The sequence below is a fragment of the Lotus japonicus genome, chromosome 4, assembly GCF_012489685.1.
Source record: "Lotus japonicus ecotype B-129 chromosome 4, LjGifu_v1.2".
NCBI classification, from domain to species: Eukaryota; Viridiplantae; Streptophyta; class Magnoliopsida; order Fabales; family Fabaceae; genus Lotus; species Lotus japonicus.
Genome location: NC_080044.1, coordinates 33692774 through 33715931, shown reverse-complemented (window position 1 = coordinate 33715931; position 23158 = coordinate 33692774). Strand labels below are relative to the sequence as shown.

Below are 23158 nucleotides of genomic sequence, written 5' to 3'. Positions count from 1 at the left end.
GTTGTTGGAGCAGCTGTTGTTGTTGTGCTGTTGGAGCAGCGTTTGTTGTTGTGCTGTTGGAGCAGCTATGTTGTTGGGCTATCCTGGGGATAAGTCCGGGAAACCGTTAGTTTCCGAGAGTGTGATACTCTGTGCTCGTTGAGCAGTTATGACCATCGGATTGAGATGAGTCGGATGATTTGTAGATCATCATGAGTTATGTGTTGTTGTGAAGTGTTGTCTTTTGTCGCAGAATCGACTTTTACCTTAGGGTAAGCTTTTAGAGACATTAATTTACCTAGAACACGTGGCGACGTGTCGAGTGAGGTCGGAGACGTTGTTTGGTTAATCACATTGCATTCATGCATACATAGGAGGTTAATACACGGCGTGATACCGGACCTCGTAGAATTCCAAATGTCGTCGGTTTCCAAAATGGTCATAAGACCCGGAATGCCGTGTAAGAGCGTTTGTAGTCGACTCTTGTAGCAGACCGAAATGGCAGACCTACGGGTTTACTGCTGATCTGGCTACCTTGGTTTGGTGTAAGAGACACGCGGGCAGAAATGGTCCCACCGTTGCTGGTGCTAGGATTGACCCGTTGATATCCATCCCAGAGGCACGCGAGCAGAAATGGTCCCACCGTTGCTGGTGCTAGGATTGACTCGTTGTTGTCCATACCTTTGTTTGGTGTAAGAGGCACGCGGGCAGAAATGGTCCCACTGTTGCTGGTGCTAGGATTGATCCGTTTGATGTCCATCCGTTTCCGGATTGCATATTGGTTGACTGGGTTAACCTGCATATCATTTCATGCAACATGCATACTGACTTAGTTGATGAGTGTGTGTGATACTTGTTAATTCTATTTGAGGCATGTTAACTGTGATTTACTGTCGTTTATGTTCATTGAGAAATATGCAACCCTAGGATGTTATCCCTAGCTATAAGCCTAAGCGGCTATTTCCTTATCTGTATCTATCGGTGGTATTATTTATATAATTCTTTGGAGTTGACCCTCGCGTCTTCTGTGTGTGCTTTGGCGGACAAACGCCCATTGTCAGATGTCTTTGGCAGGTTAGTTCATGATGGTTCACCCTTCGGGGGGAACTAGGTTGGGATGCTGGAACAGGAGCGCGTCGCGGTAGCGAGAGGAGGACGGATGGTGTACATAGACTAGGTCGTTCTGGATTTCAAATTCGGACGACGATCATGCTAGCATGTAGGTTTTAGTGCTGGTGTGAGCTCCTCAAGATGGGATTAGTGTAGGAGTAGAGTCTTAGCTCTGAACATCATTTGTTTCTTTTGGGACAGGGTAGTTTCCCACCTATAGCTTTTTGTGTGGTTTCTTTACGGGAATCACAGAGAGTTGGTTGGACATAGGAGGTCTTGTTTCAGGCCGATGGGCCAGCTCATTCTCAGTTTGAGGGATGGTGTTGCGGACACTTCACCTTTACTTTCAGTCTGTACATATTGCCTTCGGGCGCTACACTTTTCTTTCCGTCACTGGAGGTTACTCGTGACGAGGTCGTTACTTACAGCGGGGGCTGTATTTACTATTATATATTAGTTCTGTTATCTTTCGTTGTCGAGTTTCACTTCTTTCAGCCTTTGGTTCTATTATCGAAAAAAAAAATATTCACGTTTTTCCGCATTAAGTTTATTTTTGGTTACTAAAGTGACGCCACCGAAATCGGGGTGTTACATTCAATGTCCATATGCTTCCTTATTTGCAATCTACATGAACTAATTGTTAGTCATTAGCTATGAATTTAAATGCACATGTAAAATTAGTTTCATCTCATTAACATTAGCAAAAAAATATTGCATTTGCTAGGGCGGTAAGATAAATTTTTTCATAGTATATGACTTTAAATAATGGAAAAGTACAAATTCTAACATAAACATAAGAGTACATTCTTCCTCATATCGAATCCCCGAAAATTTAAACTTGGATACTATAAAACTTAATGATATGAATCTTACTCTCAATTAGGAGAGATTCACTTTTTATTTAATGGGGTCATTTAAAATTAACTCAATAATTCATACAATGTTGATTATCACTTGGCTAAACTTATGATTTCCAATGAGATGCGTCAGTCTGCCATGGACTACTTTAGCAACCTATGTGACTTCAATATGATGGAGAGATAAACTGATGCTCTTCGCAGCGACAATAAATAATTTTCCTTGCCCACAATTGAGGAATTGTAAATTATAGTAATTTTTTCCATCATAATGCCTCTTGTAATCAAATTCTCAAGAAACTTCACTTCTAGTTCTATGCTAGTAAACCCCCTTATAGTAACAGATTTTAACTCGTGAGCATGATTGTTGTACATTATTGGTCGTTTCTCCCAGAACATTGACTTGGAAAATGGTAGAGCGCCATCATCAAAATCATCACTCGAATATGAATTCTCCTTTACCTATATATAAAATACAATCAATAAGGTAGAATGTCATTACTCAATATTTATATTAATAAGTAAATAATAAAATGGAAGTTATAAGATTGGTGTAACAAGGTTACAAGTCACAAACCGGTATAGTAATTTCAAGAGATTGGAGTTTGGTGCATGACTTTAGTACGAAGGAAAGTGCTAAAGCTTCTCTTATGTTGTTCAAATCCAAATCAATGGACATGGATAATAGATCTCGAAAAATATTGATCATTCGAGATGCCTAAAATAAAGAGATCATCACAATCAGCATCATAAAATATAAAATATTTTATCTAAAATAGAAACCCTAGTTAGCAATAAAATATCACAAATTTATGAAGGCAAAAAAACCAGTATTTTTTCAAATATAAATCTAGAAATAGATATTGCGCCTAAAATCTTCTTACGTAGTCACAATTGTGATTGAAGGATCAAGTTTTGGATGTTACCACAAATGCGATAACGTATTTTGTCATCAATTCATTAAATATTATGGCAATATTTCAATCAGATTTGAGATAAGGGTTTTTATGGTTAATTTTTGAATCATGTAAAGGCATCACAATTGCAGTAACATCAACCTTACTTGTTTGCAGATTTCGCAATAAAATGTCTATAACAATTTAAAACTTTTATTTCAATGGAAAATACAATTTAAAATGAAAGAGAAACTTACAAAAAGATCGCTGCAATTTTCAAGAATGTCTTGGGTTTTTATAATGCTTTTCTTTGAGAAGTAAGATAGAAATTTCTGAGCAATTGAGCTGCAACCTGAACGAAATTTTATGAGGTTCACGACATCAATTTTAAGACCCTTTGTTGGACAAACAAGAGAATCAAGCACCACTTTCTGAAGATCCTCAACCGAAACATCTATCTCACTAACGACCAACCACCGGAGCTCCAAGAACATAAGACAGGTGTTACAAATCCTAAAAGTTTTTTGAACCCAGTTGACTCTACCAGGCTGAACCTCTCCAAACTAGAGCATTTTTTCAGAACATCATTCACAGCTCCCTCCTCCATGATCATATTTTTCATTTTGAGGGACTTCAACTTCTCACAACCCTCAAACCTAGACGCAGTATGTAACACCCCGATTTCGGTGGCGTCACTTTAGTAACCAAAAAGAAACTTAAAACGGAAAAACGTTAATATTTTTTTTTTGATGATAAAATTAAAGAGTGAAAGAAATGAAACTCAACAACAAAAGATAACAGAACTAATATACAATAATATTTACAGCCCCCTTTGTAAGAAACAAACCACGTCACGAGTATCCTCCAGTGACGGGAAGTAGTAGAATGTAACGCCCGTAGGCAATATGTACAATCCAAAGGAAAAGTTAAGTGTCCGCAACACCATCCCTCAAAAATGAGAATAAGTTAGCCCAAACGGCCTAAGACAAGACCCCCTAGTCCAACCAACTCTCTGTGATTTCCGTAGAGAAACCACACAAAAAGCTATCGGCAGGAAACTACCCTGTCCCCAACTAGAAACATGACGGTCAGAGCTAAGACTCTACTCCTACACTAATCCTGTCTCGAGGAGCTCACACTAGCACTCAAAACTACATGCTAGCGTGATCGACGTCCGAATCTGAATCCAGAACGACCAAGTCTATGTACACCATCCTACCTCCTCTCGCTACCCCGATGCGCTCCTGTGCTGGCCTCACGGGCTTAGGGCCCGAGTCAAAATCATCGATGACAGCAACAGTGGGTGAGCTGGACTCCGCAGAAGTCCCTCCCACAGGCTCCTCCTTTGAGGGGTCCTCATCATCAGAAGATGACGGTGGTGGTGGTGCTCCTACTCCTGGTCCGCGGTGCATGCCATGTAACACCCCGATTTCGGTGGCGTCACTTTAGTAACCAAATGAAAAACTTAATGCGGAAAAACGTGAATATTTTTTTTTTTCGATAATAGAACCAAAGACTGAAAGAAATAAACTCCCAACAAAAGATAACAGAACTAATGTACAATAATAATTTCAGCCCCCGCTGTAAGTAGCAACCTCGTCACGAGTAACCTCTAGTGATGGAAAGTAGAAAAGGGTAACGCCCGTAGGCAAAAGGTACAATCCAAAAGAAAGGTCAAGTGTCTGCAACACTATCCCTCAAAATAAGAATAAGTCAGCCCAACCGGCCTAAAACAAGACCTCCTAAGTCCAACCAACTCTCTGTGATTCCCGTAAAGAAACCACACAAAAGCTATAGGTGGGAAACTACCCTGTCCCAAAAGAAACAAATGATGTTCAGAGCTAAGACTCTACTCCTACACTAATCTCATCTCGAGGAGCTCACACTAACACTCAATCCTACATGCTAGCGTGATCGTCGTCCGAAATCTGAATTCAGAACGACCTAGTCTATGTACACCATCCGTCCTCCTCTCGCGACCGCGATGCGCTCTTGTTCCAGCATTTCAACCCTAGTTCCCCCCCAAAGGGTGAACCGTCGTGAACCAGTCCGTCAAAGACATCTGACAAAGGGCGTTTGTCCGCCAAAGCACACACAGAAGACGCGAGGGTCAACACCAAAGAATTATGTAAATAATACCACCAATAGATATAGATAAGAGAATAGCCACTTAGGCTTATAGCTAGGGATAACATCCTAGGGTTGTATATTTCACAATGAATATAAAAGACGATAATAACAATTAGCATGCATCAGATAAGATTAACAATTATCAATCACACTCACCGATTCAATAAGTTATATCTCGAAAACTCGATAAGCAATATATCAACGAATATAGTTAAAGTGCATGATATGTCAATGCAACGTCATTTTCAACGTTTCCGGAAGAAGTAGGCTGGGCACGATCGAGTCGGTCCTAACACTGGCATTGTGTCGACCATAATCCCTCGAGTGTCACTTACAACCTTGACATAGTCGATGTCCGAATTACCGGAAGCCAAACTGTACCCGAAGGCATAAACTTTACCCGAAGGTATAAACTGTACCCGAAGGTATAAACTGTACCCGAAGGTATAAACTGTACCCGAAGGCATAACTGTACCCGAAGGTATAAACTGTACCCGAAGGCATAAACTGTACCCGAAGGCATAAACTGTACCCGAAGGTATAAACATTATCTCATGATGATCTCCAAATCATCCGACTCATCTCCATCCGATGGTCAAAACTGCTCAACGAACAAGAGTATCGACATACTCGGAAACTACTCGTTCCCGGCTTATCTCTCGGATAGCCCATTAACACGACTGCTCCCAGAGCGCCAGAGTACCAACATACCCAAACCTTATCAATATCTCAACACTTGGACTCGACGACACTTCTCATTTTTCAAAACTAAGACTTGATCCCAAGCTTGCATCCGAGATTGTTATCATTATTTAAAGGTTTAGAGGTTGGTTAATATCTTATGAATTTTCCTTGTAAAAATAGTTTCCTTTTAGTCTTATCGTATTTCCTACGAGTTTCAAAGATCCCATAATCCCAAGTAAATCCCAGAGAATGTCTCGATCCACTAAAACAATAACAAGGCCCGAACTCCGTTCGTCCCGTCAAACTTTCTCAAACTCTCAAAATAAAATCGGCATGACCTGCCCCTTATTCTCACTCCTCAGTATCACAGATATAAGTGTAATAGCATAGTTAAATTAGCACAATCCAACAATCATAGCTCATATATCAACACAACCTAAGTTAACCACATAACACTTAGCATATAGGGCAGATATCACACATCCTAGATTAACCATTTAGCACATAGCATGTGATTCAAACTCAAAAACAATTCAAGCGATAAATGATTATCAATTGTCAGCCGTAGCCTCAGAAAACATTTCTCAGTCAAACACAAATAAGTGCATAAACAATAAATCAAGTCGAATTCGTCGACACCTAAAGCATTAGCTAGTATTCAGTGAGAAGCCCTCACCTTGGCCAATTTCCATACTAAGGTGCAACTCCGATCCGATTACATCTTTGTTTGCCTGCGTCGGCTCGATTCCTTCCATTGTGTAGCTTCGATGCAGGGTGCTTCCGTTCATCGTACGAAAATCAAGTTTCTGAAACTTGTCGGCGAAGAGTCGCCAGAGAAAGTTGCGGCTCACGGGGTTGACGGAGGAACTGTCGCCGGAGACACAAAGGTAGGTTGTTCCTTCATCCTTTCGCGGCCAGAAACTCAACGGCGCTGTCCGTTTCCCCAAAGAGTCGACGGTTTGCCCAGAAAGCTCAGCCGAAGGTCGACGGTGGTTGTCGGGGTCGTCAAATAAAATGACCCAAATACGAAATTGAGGATAGTGGTTTGCTCTCCTCACGGCAAGGATCGTAGCGGTATCCTCCGTTTTTCCATCGGTCGCCGGAGTTGACCGGAAAGAGCTCCCGAAGGCGGCAGCGGCGGCGGTCGACGGCGACGGAACGACGATCCGGGATATGGGTCTTGTTGTGGACGTTGCAAGGGTTCCAACGGTACTAACCTCGCTGTGAGCGGAGGTCCGAGTACACCGGAATCGAAGGTCAAAGTTTGCGATGTCGGCGACGGTGGCACTTTGTTTTCTCCTCTGTTCTTCGTCGTTCTCACCCTCTTCGCCCCAAATCCATCAAACCTTGCCCAGAAGTTGATTTCAACCATTAATGAAGCGTTGTAGCCTCAGAATTGTTGTCGATCTCGCTTGGACAGAAGTGGTGTGTGGCCGTGGCTACCTTGTTCATGGTGGTGGTGAAGAAGCTGAAGTATGGCATGGTGTTGGTGGCTTTCACGATAGTGGTGGGGCTGCCATGGTTGTGGTGCGTTAATGGTGGTGTTGGTTGCTATCGGTGGAAGGAGAAGCAGGGTCGTGGCTGTCCAATACAGAGGAAGGCTCACGAAGGTTGCTTCTTGCGTGAAGTAGCAGAAGAAAGAAGGATGGTTATGGTGGCCTCGTAGTGAACAAGAAGGTGATGGTGGTTTGCTTCAAGAGAAAGAAATGGTGGTGTGGTGACTTGCTGCAAGAGAGGAAAGCAAGGTGGAAGCCATAGTTGTTTCATGGGGGTGGCTCACGAAAATAAAGAAGAAGATGATGTTGTTGGTGGCTGGTGATTGCACGTAATGGAGAAGAAGAAATCAGCATATATGGTGATGAAGTTGGCATGGAAGAAATGAAGAAAAAGGAATGGGTGTGTCGAGTATGACAGTGGATGGGGGATAAGGATGGTGAGATATATATATATATATATATATATAGAAATAGAGAAGAAGAAGAATAAGAAAGAAAGATAATTATGAAGAGAAAGAAGGAAAAGTCAGAATATAGCAAGACAGTCGACGAGAATGAGAGAAAGAGAGGGACCGTGGTGTGCGTGTGTTTATGGGTGCTGCCAGAAAAGAAAAGAATCAGAGAGGATAGGGATGTTTAGATATTTAGGAAAGATATTTGTAAACTGGTATAAATTGATTTATACACTTAAGAATTTAGCTCACAAAGTTAAGAGAAAAATATATAATGGATATATAACTATACTAAAAATTATGAGGAACTTTATGAAATAGTAAAATATAAATTATGATCACTTTGAGCAAATTAAAATGATCCATTAACCAAGAAATGAGTAGATATATATCAAAGATCGGATAAGGTTGAATAGATATTTATCAGAGATAGGATAAGAATGAGTAGATATTTTGTAAACCGGTACAGTTTTGTTTAGATATCGGAGGATTTAACTCAGAGTTAAGATAAAAATATAAGAGTGATTCCGATTTTTCCGGCTTCATTCTCCGTGAATTCTAAGATAGGTTTTGGCGACATAAATCCAAAACTCAAAAGAGGTTTCCTGGTATTTTAGGTGACTAACGCAAAGTCGGGGTAAAACTATTTTACCCGATAAGTTACTTTTTGCATCGAATGTCGGAATAGAAAACTTCCTTCTGAAGAAAGATTGAAATCATCAAGAGAAATGGGTGTACGCGTGTAGAATCTTCATTTGAAGCTCTGAATAGAAAAAGTCTTCATCATCGGTTGATTCTAGGGTTTTGAAATACCAGGGTTTCGGTTTCGGCAAACTTCCGATGATTGGAATCGGACGTTCGTAGATCCTAGAGTTTCGCCTCGAAACGATTGTGATATATGGAAAAAGAGAAGTTCTAACATTTCTCTGAAGAATTTTGGAAGAAATTCCTACAGTGTTCCAAGGGTGGAACATAGTTTGATTTCCTAAGGTTCTTGTCCTAGGTTTTAAAACGAATATAAGTCGTGCTATAACTTAAATCGACTCTGATACAATCCTTAGACTTTTCCTGAACTTTCTCCTTCATAAATTTATTTCATCCGATAAACTCTTGTTCAGGTTTTTCCTTCGCGATACATCAAGCCTAATCGTAAACGGAAATCTCTTCCACTTATTCTAAGCTTAAAAACTTGGGTCTTACATTACTTCCCTCCAAAAAGAAAGTTTCGTCCTCGAAACTTAAGATTCAGTAAAAACTCCGGATATTATCTCTTGATCTTTTCCTCCAATTCCCATACAGCTCCGTCCGTGTCTTTGTTCCAAATAACTTTTACTAAAGCACTCTGTTTTCCCCTCGATTGTTTCACTCTTCTAGTCCCAGTGTTGACCGACGGCGTCTCAACAGACATATCATCTTCAACTTTCCGAGATTTAACTACAATCGTAAATGCTAGCACCACTGAATCTCTTATTCGGTTGCAGTCCAAAAGACAATGATGGTGGGACAACCAATCCATTCCTAGGATAACATCTAGGTTCTGTTAAGTCAATCAAACAGTTAGTACTCATCATAAGATAGCATCTAATATGCTATACAATATGATTAAGCAATAACTTCAATCAATTCTAAGCGAAAAATCGCTTGCAGACAATCAATTTTCACTCTTTGCAGAGTCACACAACCTAGCACAGAAGACCTATTCCCCAAAGACTCCCGAAAGACTCGACAAGCTCTGATACCACAATGTAACACCCCGATTTCGGTGGCGTCACTTTAGTAACCAAATGAAAAACTTAATGCGGAAAAACGTGAATATTTTTTTTTTTCGATAATAGAACCAAAGACTGAAAGAAATAAACTCCCAACAAAAGATAACAGAACTAATGTACAATAATAATTTCAGCCCCCGCTGTAAGTAGCAACCTCGTCACGAGTAACCTCCAGTGATGGAAAGTAGAAAAGGGTAACGCCCGTAGGCAAAAGGTACAATCCAAAAGAAAGGTCAAGTGTCTGCAACACTGTCCCTCAAAATAAGAATAAGTCAGCCCAACCGGCCTAAAACAAGACCTCCTAAGTCCAACCAACTCTCTGTGATTCTCGTAAAGAAACCACACAAAAGCTATAGGTGGGAAACTACCCTGTCCCAAAAGAAACAAATGATGTTCAGAGCTAAGACTCTTCTCCTACACTAATCTCATCTCGAGGAGCTCACACTAACACTCAATCCTACATGCTAGCGTGATCGTCGTCCGAAATCTGAATTCAGAACGACCTAGTCTATGTACACCATCCGTCCTCCTCTCGCGACCGCGATGCGCTCTTGTTCCAGCATTTCAACCCTAGTTCCCCCCCAAAGGGTGAACCGTCGTGAACCAGTCCGCCAAAGACATCTGACAAAGGGCGTTTGTCCGCCAAAGCACACACAGAAGACGCGAGGGTCAACTCCAAAGAATTATGTAAATAAACCACCAATAGATATAGATAAGAGAATAGCCACTTAGGCTTATAGCTAGGGATAACATCCTAGGGTTGTATATTTCACAATGAATATAAAAGACGATAATAACAATTAGCATGCATCAGATAAGATTAACAATTATCAATCACACTCAGCGATTCAATAAGTTATATCTCGAAAACTCGATAAGCAATATATCAACGAATATAGTTAAAGTGCATGATATGTCAATGCAACGTCATTTTCAACGTTTCCGGAAGAAGTAGGCTGGGCACGATCGAGTCGGTCCTAACACTGGCATTGTGTCGACCATAATCCCTCGAGTGTCACTTACAACCTTGACATAGTCGGATCAGTCCTAACCCTGCGGGTCAACTTTTCCCTCCGCTATGCCTGACAATCAACAGGTCGATCCTAACCTTACGGTCGACCATATCCCCCGTCGATGTCCGAATTACCCGAAGCCATAAACTGTACCCGAAGGCATAAACTTTACCCGAAGGTATAAACTGTACCCGAAGGTATAAACTATACCCGAAGGCATAAACTGTACCCGAAGGCATAACTGTACCCGAAGGTATAAACTGTACCCGAAGGCATAAACTGTACCCGAAGGCATAAACTGTACCCGAAGGCATAAACTGTACCCGAAGGTATAAACATTATCTCATGATGATCTCCAAATCATCCGACTCATCTCCATCCGATGGTCAAAACTGCTCAACGAACAAGAGTATCGACATACTCGGAAACTACTCGTTCCCGGCTTATCTCTCGGATAGCCCATTAACACGACTGCTCCCAGAGCGCCAGAGTACCAACATACCCAAACCTTATCAATATCTCAACACTTGGACTCGACGACACTTCTCATTTTTCAAAACTAAGACTTGATCCCAAGCTTGCATCCGAGATTGTTATCATTATTTAAAGGTTTAGAGGTTGGTTAATATCTTATGAATTTTCCTTGTAAAAATAGTTTCCTTTTAGTCTTATCGTATTTCCTACGAGTTTCAAAGATCCCATAATCCCAAGTAAATCCCAGAGAATGTCTCGATCCACTAAAACAATAACAAGGCCCGAACTCCGTTCGTCCCGTCAAACTTTCTCAAACTCTCAAAATAAAATCGGCATGACCTGCCCCTTATTCTCACTCCTCAGTATCACAGATATAAGTGTAATAGCATCGTTAAATTAGCACAATCCAACAATCATAGCTCATATATCAACACAACCTAAGTTAACCACATAACACTTAGCATATAGGGCAGATATCACACATCCTAGATTAACCATTTAGCACATAGCATGTGATTCAAACTCAAAAACAATTCAAGCGATAAATGATTATCAATTGTCAGCCGTAGCCTCAGAAAACATTTCTCAGTCAAACACAAATAAGTGCATAAACAATAAATCAAGTCGAATTCGTCGACACCTAAAGCATTAGCTAGTATTCAGTGAGAAGCCCTCACCTTGGCCAATTTCCATACTAAGGTGCAACTCCGATCCGATTACATCTTTGTTTGCCTGCGTCGGCTCGATTCCTTCCATTGTGTAGCTTCGATGCAGGGTGCTTCCGTTCATCGTACGAAAATCAAGTTTCTGAAACTTGTCGGCGAAGAGTCGCCAGAGAAAGTTGCGGCTCACGGGGTTGACGGAGGAACTGTCGCCGGAGACACAAAGGTAGGTTGTTCCTTCATCCTTTCGCGGCCAGAAACTCAACGGCGCTGTCCGTTTCCCCAAAGAGTCGACGGTTTGCCCAGAAAGCTCAGCCGAAGGTCGACGGTGGTTGTCGGGGTCGTCAAATAAAATGACCCAAATACGAAATTGAAGATAGTGGTTTGCTCTCCTCACGGCAAGGATCGTAGCGGTATCCTCCGTTTTTCCATCGGTCGCCGGAGTTGACCGGAAAGAGCTCCCGAAGGCGGCAGCGGCGGCGGTCGACGGCGACGGAACGACGATCCGGGATATGGGTCTTGTTGTGGACGTTGCAAGGGTTCCAACGGTACTAACCTCGCTGTGAGCAGAGGTCCAAGTACACCGGAATCGAAGGTCAAAGTTTGCGATGTCGGCGACGGTGGCACTTTGTTTTCTCCTCTGTTCTTCGTCGTTCTCACCCTCTTCGCCCCAAATCCATCAAACCTTGCCCAGAAGTTGATTTCAACCATTAATGAAGCGTTGTAGCCTCAGAATTGTTGTCGATCTCGCTTGGACAGAAGTGGTGTGTGGCCGTGGCTACCTTGTTCATGGTGGTGGTGAAGAAGCTGAAGTATGGCATGGTGTTGGTGGCTTTCACGATAGTGGTGGGGCTGCCATGGTTGTGGTGCGTTAATGGTGGTGTTGGTTGCTATCGGTGGAAGGAGAAGCAGGGTCGTGGCTGTCCAAAACAGAGGAAGGCTCACGAAGGTTGCTTCTTGCGTGAAGTAGCAGAAGAAAGAAGGATGGTTATGGTGGCCTCGTAGTGAACAAGAAGGTGATGGTGGTTTGCTTCAAGAGAAAGAAATGGTGGTGTGGTGACTTGCTGCAAGAGAGGAAAGCAAGGTGGAAGCCATAGTTGTTTCATGGGGGTGGCTCACGAAAATAAAGAAGAAGATGATGTTGTTGGTGGCTGGTGATTGCACGTAATGGAGAAGAAGAAATCAGCATATATGGTGATGAAGTTGGCATGGAAGAAATGAAGAAAAAGGAATGGGTGTGTCGAGTATGACAGTGGATGGGGGATAAGGATGGTGAGATATATATATATATATATATATATAGAAATAGAGAAGAAGAAGAATAAGAAAGAAAGATAATTATGAAGAGAAAGAAGGAAAAGTCAGAATTGAGCAAGACAGTCGACGAGAATGAGAGAAAGAGAGGGACCGTGGTGTGCGTGTGTTTATGGGTGCTGCCAGAAAAGAAAAGAATCAGAGAGGATAGGGATGTTTAGATATTTAGGAAAGATATTTGTAAACTGGTATAAATTGATTTATACACTTAAGAATTTAGCTCACAAAGTTAAGAGAAAAATATATAATGGATATATAACTATACTAAAAATTATGAGGAACTTTATGAAATAGTAAAATATAAATTATGATCACTTTGGGCAAATTAAAATGATCCATTAACCAAGAAATGAGTAGATATATATCAAAGATCGGATAAGGTTGAATAGATATTTATCAGAGATAGGATAAGAATGAGTAGATATTTTGTAAACCGGTACAGTTTTGTTTAGATATCGGAGGATTTAACTCAGAGTTAAGATAAAAATATAAGAGTGATTCCGATTTTTCCGGCTTCATTCTCCGTGAATTCTAAGATAGGTTTTGGCGACATAAATCCAAAACTCAAAAGAGGATTCCTGGTATTTTAGGTGACTAACGCAAAGTCGGGGTAAAACTATTTTACCCGATAAGTTACTTTTTGCATCGAATGTCGGAATAGAAAACTTCCTTCTGAAGAAAGATTGAAATCATCAAGAGAAATGGGTGTACGCGTGTAGAATCTTCATTTGAAGCTCTGAATAGAAAAAGTCTTCATCATCGGTTGATTCTAGGGTTTTGAAATACCAGGGTTTCGGTTTCGGCAAACTTCCGATGATTGGAATCGGACGTTCGTAGATCCTAGAGTTTCGCCTCGAAACGATTGTGATATATGGAAAAAGAGAAGTTCTAACATTTCTCTGAAGAATTTTGGAAGAAATTCCTACAGTGTTCCAAGGGTGGAACATAGTTTGATTTCCTAAGGTTCTTGTCCTAGGTTTTAAAACGAATATAAGTCGTGCTATAACTTAAATCGACTCTGATACAATCCTTAGACTTTTCCTGAACTTTCTCCTTCATAAATTTATTTCATCCGATAAACTCTTGTTCAGGTTTTTCCTTCGCGATACATCAAGCCTAATCGTAAACGGAAATCTCTTCCACTTATTCTAAGCTTAAAAACTTGGGTCTTACATGCCATGTGGCAAGTTGAAGCTCACAGTGTACCTCCTCAGCACTCCCTCCGTCAGGTGTCCCAGTCGATCGACGCGGTCCTCCATAATCCTCCCCGAATAAGTCGCACGGTGGCCAGCGGGGTCGACCACCCATGAACCGGGGTCATCCTGGTCCAGCATCTCAAACCGGGTCCCCCCTGAAGGGTGGACCATCGTAAACCAGTCCGTCATAGACATCTGACAATGGGCGTAGTCCGCCAAAGCACACACAGAAGACGCGAGGGTCAACTCCAAAGAATTATGTAAATAATAAATCCAATAGGTAAAGATAAGGAGTAGCCACTTAGGCTTATAAGTTAGAGATAGCATCCTAGAGTTGTATATTTCACAATGAATATAAAAGGCGATAATAACAATTAGCATGCATCAAATAGGTTTAACAAGTATCAATCACACTCAGCGACTAAGTTAGTATGCATGTTGCGTGAAATGCAATGCCGGTTGACAAGAAGCATTCCGGAAGGATGGGCATCAACGAGTCAGCCCCAGCACCAGCCACGGTGGGACCATTTCTGCTCGCGTGTCTCTTATACCACACAAAGTGTAGTCAGATCAGCAGTGAACCCGAAGGTCTGCCATTTCCGTCTGCTACTAAGAATCACCGCAATGTTCTTATATGGAAATCCGGGTCTTATGACCATTTTGGAATCCACCGAGGTCCGGTATCCCGCCGTGTATTTACCTCAAAATGAGTGCATGAATGCAAAGTGATTAGCCAAACAACGTCTCCGACCTCACTCGACACGTCGCCATGTGTTCTAACTAACTTACTGTCTCTATAAGGAATATCCTAAGGTAAATGTCGATTCTGCGACAAAATACAATTAATCATAAAAAGAGTGCAATCACTCACGATAACTCTTCGAGTCATCAATGCTTTCACGAAGTCTCACGCTTCAGTGAAGTCTTATACAATCACGAAGTCTCACGCTTCAGTGAAGTTTTATGCTTTCACGAGGTCTCACGCCTCAGTGAATTTACACACTTGCACGAAGTCTCACGCTTTAGTGAAGTTTCATGCTGTTCACGAGGTCTCACGCCTCAGTGAAGATCCATGTTTTTCACGAGGTCTCAAGCCTCAGTGAAGATCCATGTTTTTCACGAGGTCTCACGCCTCAGTGAAGCTTCTCGGCTCATCCCTTGGATGGCTAAACAAACTGCTCAAAGAGCGAAGGAGTATCAACATACTCAGAACTTACAATTTTCCCAAAACTTGGATTCGACGACACTTCTCATTTTCCAAAACTAATCTTTCAGTTCTAAGCTTGCATCCGAGATTGTTATCATTATTTAAAGGTTTAGAGGTTGTTTAATATCTTATGAATTTTCCTTGTAAAAATAGTTTCCATTTAGTCTTATCGTATTTTCCTATAAGTTTCAAAGATCCCATAATCCCAAGTAATTCCCAAAGAATGTCTCGATCCACTAAAACAATAACAAGGCCCGAACTCCGTTCGTCCCGTCAAACTTCCTCAAAACTCATAAAAATTTGGCATGACTTGCCCGTTATCCTCACTCTCCAGCACCACAGATATATGTGTAATAGCATAGTTAAATTAGCACAGTCCAACAATCATGGCTCATATATCAACACATCCTAGATTAACCACGTAGCACTTAGCATATAGAGCAGATATCACACATCCTAGATTAACCATTTAGCACATAGCATGTGATTCAAACTCAAAAGCAGTCAATAGATGAATAATCATCATTGTCAGCCGAAGCCTCAGAAAACATTTTCCCAGTCAAACACAAACAAGTGCATAAACAGTAAATCAAGTCGAATGCGTCGACACCTAAAGCATTAGCTAATAGTTCAGTGAGTAGCCCTCACCTGTAGCTCCTCCAGGGTTCTCCTGAAACGCTCCTTCACAATCCACGCCTTGTTCTTCGGGAATTTCCTCAAAAGAACCTTTAGAGCAAAAACCACAGAATTCCATCATAATCAGTCAGAAACTCAGCAATAAATACTTACTAAGGTTACACGAAGTAGCATATACTCCGAGGTACGATAATCTAACGAAATCGGACAAGTTTTCGAAAAAGAAATTTCCTTCCTCCCCTAGGGTAGCTCACGGCCACACACAACAATTGTGTGCGCCGACTTTTCTTCGTTCAAACTTGGTTCCTAGGTTATTATTAGTCGTAACTAAGGTGAATCTAAACTCGGAAAAATTATCGGATCGAAAACTGTCGCTGGGGTATTTTGGTCAATATTTTTAGCTCAGAATTTCAAAATTGAAATTTCGAAAAACAAATTGGATGGGGACGTCAACAACGACGTTTATGACGACTAATCCTACTAGCACTAAGCTAAGTCGATAGTTTTCAGCTTAAAGGATGAATCTTTGCCTAAAAATGGGTATTTCCTATAGAAATGAATTCCGGCGGCATTTCGGCGACAGTCGGCAAAATGTAATCCGCTAGAAGTACTCTTGGGCACGTAGGGAAGAGGTTTAGACACTAAAATCAAGCTATTTGGACAGTTTTACAAAAAGCTCCAAACTTTGAGCATAGAAAGACATAGAAGAAGACGACAGAATTGACGATCAGAAGTGAGGGATAGTATCTATACCTCGTAGTCTTCAAGTAGCAACGAACTGTGAAGCAATCGGGAAAGAAACGGCGAAAATCTTCTTCTCCTCCTCCTCCTATGTTGCTCGCGGGTTTGGGGAAAGAAATGGGTAAGTTTTGCCAAAATTTCTCATTTTCTTGCTATTTATAGGTTTTGGAAAATGCGGAAAAATGAAAATTTCGCGATTCCGATTTTTCCGGCTTCATTCTCCGTGAATTCTAAGATAGGTTTTGGCGACAGAATTCCAAAACTCAAAAGAGGTTTCTTGGAATTAAGGTAAACGATTCAAAGTCGGTGTAAATCTATTTTACCCGAAAAACTACTTTTTGCAGTGAATGTCGGAAGAGAAAACTTCCTTCTGAAGAAAGATTGGAAACATCAATAGAAATGGGTGTCCGCGTGTGAAATCTTCATTTGAAGCTCCGAATAGAAAAAGTCTTCATCAACCGTTCATTTTAGGTTTCTTGAACTATCAGTGATTCGGTTTCGGCAAACTTCCGAGTATTGGAATTTGACGTTCGTACATTCCAGGGTTTCGTATCGAAATGCTTGTTTATAGACGAATAAGAGAAGTTCTAACATTTCTCTGAAGATTTTTGGAATTAGTTTCCATCGTGTCTTAAAGTGTAAATTAGCTATTTACTAGTGCCTTTGCCCTAGGTTTAGGCGAATATTAGTCGTGCTATAACTCTTATCGATTTTGATACAATCCTTAGACTTTTCCTGAACTTTCTCCTTCATAAATTTATTTCATTCAATAAACTATTGTTCAGGTTTCCCTTCACGATACATCAAACCTAATCGTGAATAGGAATTTTATTCACTTATCCTAAATTTAAAAACTTGGGTCTTACACAGTAGCTCTATCCATCACATAGTTGTTCAACTCGAGCGAACACAGATTTTAAAAGATCCCAGGCGTTAAATAAAGCTTCACATATTCAAAAGGTTGAACTAAAGCTTTCGGGTGACAACAACAATCTAGGGTAAGAGAGCCCAAGTTTTTGTATACCTCCACCACGAGCCGAACCAAAGCTTCCAACTCTTTAGAGACGAGGCTCTTAGGGTAGTGCCTGAAAAGACACATGGTCAAGTCACCGTTGAGGTGACGGTTCAAAATGATGTCCTTCACAATTTTACCATACTCACGAGCAGCTTTGGGTGTGAAAAAGTTGTAGTGTGGATTCTGGAGCATGGATAACGGCCTAATCATACAAGTCCCATCAAAGTCAAGGCATGAGGCATGCCTCCACAAGGGGATCCAACTCTTGGCTAGGATGCTGGTTCTCACAGCCTCGTCGAATGACAGGGAAGAGAGGATGCAGTGCAGGATCTCATTTGGGAGTTGGCTAATCATGTCATCACTTTGTTTCCCTTCCTTCCTTACTGTTGGGCTTGTCATCCTTGATGGAAAATTAGGTCTCCAAAATTATGATTGTGTTATGGGAAGAGCTTCTTGTGTGACGGGAGCTTGTAGCCTTGTACAAATATAAATACAGAAATTTATTCGCATTTTTTATTTTATTTTTAATACTAATATAAATATTAATGCAATTTACTATTTAATACAGTCAAAGTTACTAATTACTTTAACATTTTTATATTAATAAATATAATTAATGATAATTATAGGTTTTGATTATTATTTTTAATATTATTAATATAACTATTATAATTACTTCCACATTAGATTTGACCAATTTATTAAAAGTATAAATTCTGAAATATTAATTTCAAACATAAATATTTGATAAAAATAATTAATCGAATATGAAATATTTTAACTCAACTAATAAGTTTTTGTTATAATTTATAATAACATACTTTTTATACTTTTATCAACAGTGAAATAATTTTAAATTTTAAATTTTTAATAATTTACTATTTTAAATCTTAAAATCTTATTAAGTAACTTTCGATTTATTGAAATTTGACTATAATTATTTTGTTTTGTTATGCCTCCTCTAATTAACTCCATAAAATCATTACTTATTTTCTTTTTTAGTAAAATTGACTTGACCAACTTGACTTATAAATTAATAAAAATAATTAGTTATTATTAATATTTGATATTATTTATTATATTACTTAATAATTGTAAAAATATTCAGTTTCATATATTTAAAATATTAATATTACTATTTAAATTGTAAGTATTAATGACAACTTGAGAAAAAATTAAAAATAATAATAATAAGAGGTAAATGTAAAATTGACTTAGAATTCACATTAATAACAAGAGTACTTTGTTATAATAACCTTTTATATTAATTAATAATTTTAAAAATTTCCAATTTCATGTTATTAATGACAGCTTCAGAATATTTTTTAAGTAATAATGATGATGATAAGTATCATTAAAATAGAGTTGACTTATATCTCAAAATATGGCCACTGATATATTTAGTATCGATATACTTTTAAATAAATATAACTATTTTAAGCCAAGTTGTAATTAATTCTCTCATTATGGTCTAGTCAATTTATATATATTTATATTACTTTTATGTATTTATTTACTTTATTTAAAGTATTTATGTATAAGTATATTAAGTATGACATTTAATACTTGTTCAAGTCAATTTTAATTATACTCCCCTTATGCCCTTTTATAAGATACTTTTAAGAGTATTTTTAGTCCCAAAATATAAGTAATTTTTTAATACAATATCAATGAAACATTTTTTTTGAAATTCAATATATATAATAAAAAGAGAGGCAAAGCTCATAAATAGGATAATGAGGATACAAAAACCAAAACCTCAACCATCCAAAGTAATGCGCAACCACTTAACCAGCCTCTAAGGAAAAACAACAAGAACCTCTCTAAATAAAATTGAAAAGCCAAAGGAACCAAAAGCAAAGACCTAAACCTGAACCAAAGACTACACCATGAGCTGAAAAAAACACTTAAGGCAGCCACCACTCCTCCATTTCCTGTGCCAGACCGCGAATAGTCAACTCGTCCCCACCATCAAAAGTATAACCCACAAGCTTACCAACCATCCACACCTTCATAGCTCACGTCCAGTAACAACCACCTGGAGCACTTCCTGAAACCAATGGAGCAGGACGAACCAAGGGCAAGATCGCACTCGAGGAAGACCCACCACCATCAACCACTGCCGAAACCACATCAGTTGTCCGAGGCAATTGACGGGGCTTACGACCTCTCTTGACCTTTTTTGGACGGCCTCTCCTATGAGAAAGAACATCAAGAACAAAAGCATCCAAAGACGACACATCCACACCAACTGCCGTGTCCAAGAGTTGATGTTGAGTGACCCCACCATCTTCAAAAGATCCAGACACTCGTGCCTAGGAGGAAGAAAACCAAGCACATCATCCGCAACACTAGGGTGAGTTGAGTCAAACCCGTAGCTTCCCACAACAACTGTCTCAACTGGATGTAGAAGAGATCGAAGAGGTAGCAAATCAAGGAGACACCGGCCAAGAAAGGAATCCATCAAGAAGACATCAGGGGAAGATCTCAGAAAAGACAAAGGAACCTGAATGTCAAAGGGCAAAGCCATAACAACCTTCCCTTCTCTAAAGATGAGGCTACGCACAAGGGATACCAGAACAGCACCTACAGAGTTATCTTTAAAGATGATACCTCTAATACCAAGCCGATTAATACTAGAAGAGAACACCGACAAAGCTTGTGAAGAATCAACAACCAATTCGATAAAAGCCTCCGAAGGGGCATTAACTGGAAAAGGCGAGTCAACTAACACCTCAGCCAAAGAAGATGCATCGAAACCCTCAACATCTTCTACCACTCCAAAAACATTTAATATTTTATTTTTCTAAAGCTAACCTCATATTCAATATGAAATAGATAGTTTTATTTTGATTTGTTTTTAATTTGGAGAAAGAAATTCATAGGTAATCTAGAAAAGACTAATAAAACTTGATTTTAATGGATATGAATTTTTCTTGCCATCAACATTGAGAGAAGGTATAGCCCCTAGAGTAGAGAGATTGCACTTAGAGTAAGAGAGTTAGAGAGCGAATGTGACTAAATTTCCTGTGTGTATTTAGCAAATGAGCCAAGAGTCCCTTACAAATGGTAATCGCTCCTTATTTATAGGGTGCGAGCTTGGCCTGGTGTGCTTAACTGCCTCTGATGGGCTGGTTGGGCCTCGCTGGAGGAGGCCCAATTCCCAGGCTGGGCGACCGTCGCTTGGCGGGTAACCGCTAGGCGCAAGCCCTCTAGGGGCTCGCCAAGTCCACGAGATCACAAGACACCGAGCACGAAGCATGAGCGCTAAGTGTGTCTTCAAGATCATAAACAACTAACACTAAAATTATTACATGAAGAATGTAGGTCGCCAACATGGCGGTCAAAAGTACACAGTCAAACTTCTCGCGAGTCTAAGAGTCCACTAGAAGCGATTGTGGCGAGCTTGGTCGCCATGTTGAAAAGGCGATTGTGGTGAGTTTAATCGCCAGGTATGTTGACACGTCAGAGCAGAAAGGTCAGCGCATCTCCAGATCTCAACTGCTCCTCTCGAAACGTCACCTCAAATTACCATAAAGTTCGAATCACTAGGCCTGGGCCAATCACGCGCTATAACTTCTCCTGTTAATGTGTCGCTTGCTTTCTTCCGGGCGTCACGTCTTCCCAAGGTAATCATCTCCCCTCGTCATCATAAGCCACCCCCTCACCTTGAGGGACACCGAAGATCCTATCGCTTTTATGCTCTCATACGTCATCTTCGAGAAGCTAGAGGAAGAAGTGTTAAACAAGGGTATGGCTGAAGAAGCCATGTCGAGTCTCGTCCACGCTCTGCGCTGCCAATTCTAAGTGCAACGAGAGGTGCGAGGTATTGGAAGCCCAACTGACAACCTAGAATACTGCGAGTACGGTTTTTCCCTTGCCAAAGCCCAGGTCCGTTATTTCTTTGGCGACCTCGATTTGCGCCCGATGGGGATGTTCAAAGAGATCACTTCTACTGGCTTGGTCGGCCCGGATGACTCTCTATGGGTTGGTGACATCGAGCAATTTCTGAATGCTGAGAACGAAGAAGAAGATATCAACAACAATGTTAATTAATGATTGTAATAGTGTTTACCTTCTCTTTCTGGTTAATCATTTTTAAATATGATTGCCCATTTGGGGCCCGCTTTGTAATGAAAATGCATGTTTTTTTACTCGCCGCCAATTTTGTTCGCCATTTTGATGTTGCTCTTGCGCTATTTCGTACGCTTTTGCCTTAATCATGATTGTGTTTAACGGTTTTAAATGTGTGAGGTTTTAACTATGACTTTTTGCTTGTCTAAATTCAACCAAGGCTTAGTCACACTTAGAAAAAGTGCGGCCTCGCCAAACGTGTTGGTCGAGGGCTTTGCCCGTTTGGGCTAAGGTGTTCGGGTCCCAATAGCCATTTGGGTTCCCCAAGGCTTCACCTAGTTAGAAGTGCTCGCCCTTATTCCGGAGAGGCTTTGTTGGATAAGGAGTTTATCCCACACATCGCCAACGGATAACGACAATTGCATCGGACTTTCCGAAGCGATTCCCGGACATCAAGGTCGTTATGGAATCGCCACCTTCAGGGAATATTTTCCACCTAGCAATTGCCGTAATTCAGCTTTTCGATTGGTGCAGTCAATCGTAGGAATATTTCTGAGAATACCCTGTTTTTGTCCTCGTTTGTATCTTGCTTTTTACCCTGCTTTTTACTCCTAAGATGGAGAAAAAGAGTGCATCTTTATTTTTGTCCTCGTTCCTCGAAGTCTTCCGCTTGCCAGATCCTGATGTTGTCGCCCCACACCCTTAGCTACAACAACTCTTCAAGTCCCCCGTCTTTCACACCCGAAGTGCTCGCCTTCCATTCAGCATCCTTAGAAAACAAACTCCCTCGCCTGGTTCCCCTGAGGTTCTATGTGGTTTTCCTCGACTTAAATTTACCTTGCAAATGCTGACCCGCCTTGGGTGGTTTAAACCTTCCTTCTGCCCTGGTTTGTCCTGGCCGCCTCTTGCAGCACGACTTTACCCTTTTCTTTGCCCTTTCAGTGATGCACCTGAGGTACTGGCAGCTTAACCTTAAGTGCCCCCCACTTCGTTGGGTCCTTGTCACTCCAATCGAAAAGGTCCAGGTTATCACTTAACAATTTCTCCAAACGCACTTCTTGTTCCCCGGTGAGCCTGGCTCCAATTCCCAAAACTCCCCTGCTAAAATTTTATACCTCAAACTCTTCAATCTGCCTTGCCCAACAGCCCTCAGCCTTTGAATCAGTAAACTGTCCTAGCTTTCCCGTTCTCTTCGAACTAGGGAAGTCCCGTGAAATCTCAATCTCATAGCATCTATGTCCGACGGCAGCACTCTTCTTCCCATACAAGCTCAAACAGTTGTTGTTGCACTCCTTGGCTCGCTTCAGGTCAACCGCAATCCCTGTCCTAGATTTCCCGTTCTCTTCGAACTAGGGCAGTCTTGTGAAATTTCAATCTCATAGCATCTATGTCAGGCCGCAACACTCTTCTTCCCATACAAGCTCAAACATTTTTTGTTGCACTCCCTGACTCG

At 40.7% G+C, this 23158-nt stretch overlaps 3 protein-coding genes across 4 annotated transcripts; all 3 read right to left on the bottom strand.

Moving 5' to 3' along the window:
* Window positions 1-1894: 1894 nt before the first annotated feature.
* On the bottom strand, window positions 1895-8533 carry LOC130715827 (uncharacterized). 2 transcript variants are annotated; one of them, XM_057565953.1, is made up of 4 exons: window positions 6333-8533; window positions 3100-4904; window positions 2524-2664; window positions 1895-2408 (listed from the first exon to the last, which is right to left on the bottom strand). In XM_057565953.1, exons 2-4 carry the CDS (start codon window positions 3334-3336, stop codon window positions 2091-2093), a joined length of 696 nt encoding a protein of 231 aa, XP_057421936.1. In that variant the 5' UTR covers window positions 3337-4904; window positions 6333-8533; the 3' UTR covers window positions 1895-2090. The 2 variants fall into 2 exon arrangements, with proteins under 2 accessions (XP_057421936.1, XP_057421935.1); XM_057565952.1 differs by having other exon boundaries at window positions 3100-8533.
* Window positions 8534-8576: 43 nt separating this feature from the next.
* LOC130712652 (uncharacterized) lies at window positions 8577-14203 on the bottom strand. The gene is made up of 3 exons (XM_057562472.1): window positions 14149-14203; window positions 11538-12185; window positions 8577-9994 (listed from the first exon to the last, which is right to left on the bottom strand). The coding sequence occupies exons 1-3, from the start codon at window positions 14201-14203 to the stop codon at window positions 9882-9884; spliced, it is 816 nt and encodes a 271-aa protein (XP_057418455.1). The 3' UTR covers window positions 8577-9881.
* Window positions 14204-17532: 3329 nt separating this feature from the next.
* On the bottom strand, window positions 17533-18030 carry LOC130711159 (putative F-box protein At1g67390). Its single transcript, XM_057560657.1, has one exon. The coding sequence runs from the start codon at window positions 18028-18030 to the stop codon at window positions 17533-17535; it is 498 nt and encodes a 165-aa protein (XP_057416640.1).
* Window positions 18031-23158: the final 5128 nt, after the last annotated feature.

Excerpts from the sequence above, each read along its gene's own strand:
- LOC130715827 (XM_057565952.1), bottom strand. The coding sequence starts at position 3,336 with ATGTTCTTGGAGCTCCGGTGGTTGGTCGTTAGTGAGATAGATGTTTCG. Across the intron at positions 2,665-3,099 it reads AAAATTGCAGCGATCTTTTT|GCATCTCGAATGATCAATAT; the intron begins GTAAGTTTCTCT and ends TCTTTATTTTAG. Across the intron at positions 2,409-2,523 it reads CTCTTGAAATTACTATACCG|GTAAAGGAGAATTCATATTC; the intron begins GTTTGTGACTTG and ends TTTTATATATAG.
- LOC130712652 (XM_057562472.1), bottom strand. The coding sequence starts at position 14,203 with ATGGTCCACCCTTCAGGGGGGACCCGGTTTGAGATGCTGGACCAGGAT. Across the intron at positions 12,186-14,148 it reads GCTGGACCAGGATGACCCCG|AGGGTGAGAACGACGAAGAA; the intron begins GTTCATGGGTGG and ends TTTGGGGCGAAG. Across the intron at positions 9,995-11,537 it reads TAGTATGGAAATTGGCCAAG|ATGTCTTTGGCGGACTGGTT; the intron begins GTGAGGGCTTCT and ends GCCCTTTGTCAG.
- LOC130711159 (XM_057560657.1), bottom strand. The coding sequence starts at position 18,030 with ATGACAAGCCCAACAGTAAGGAAGGAAGGGAAACAAAGTGATGACATG.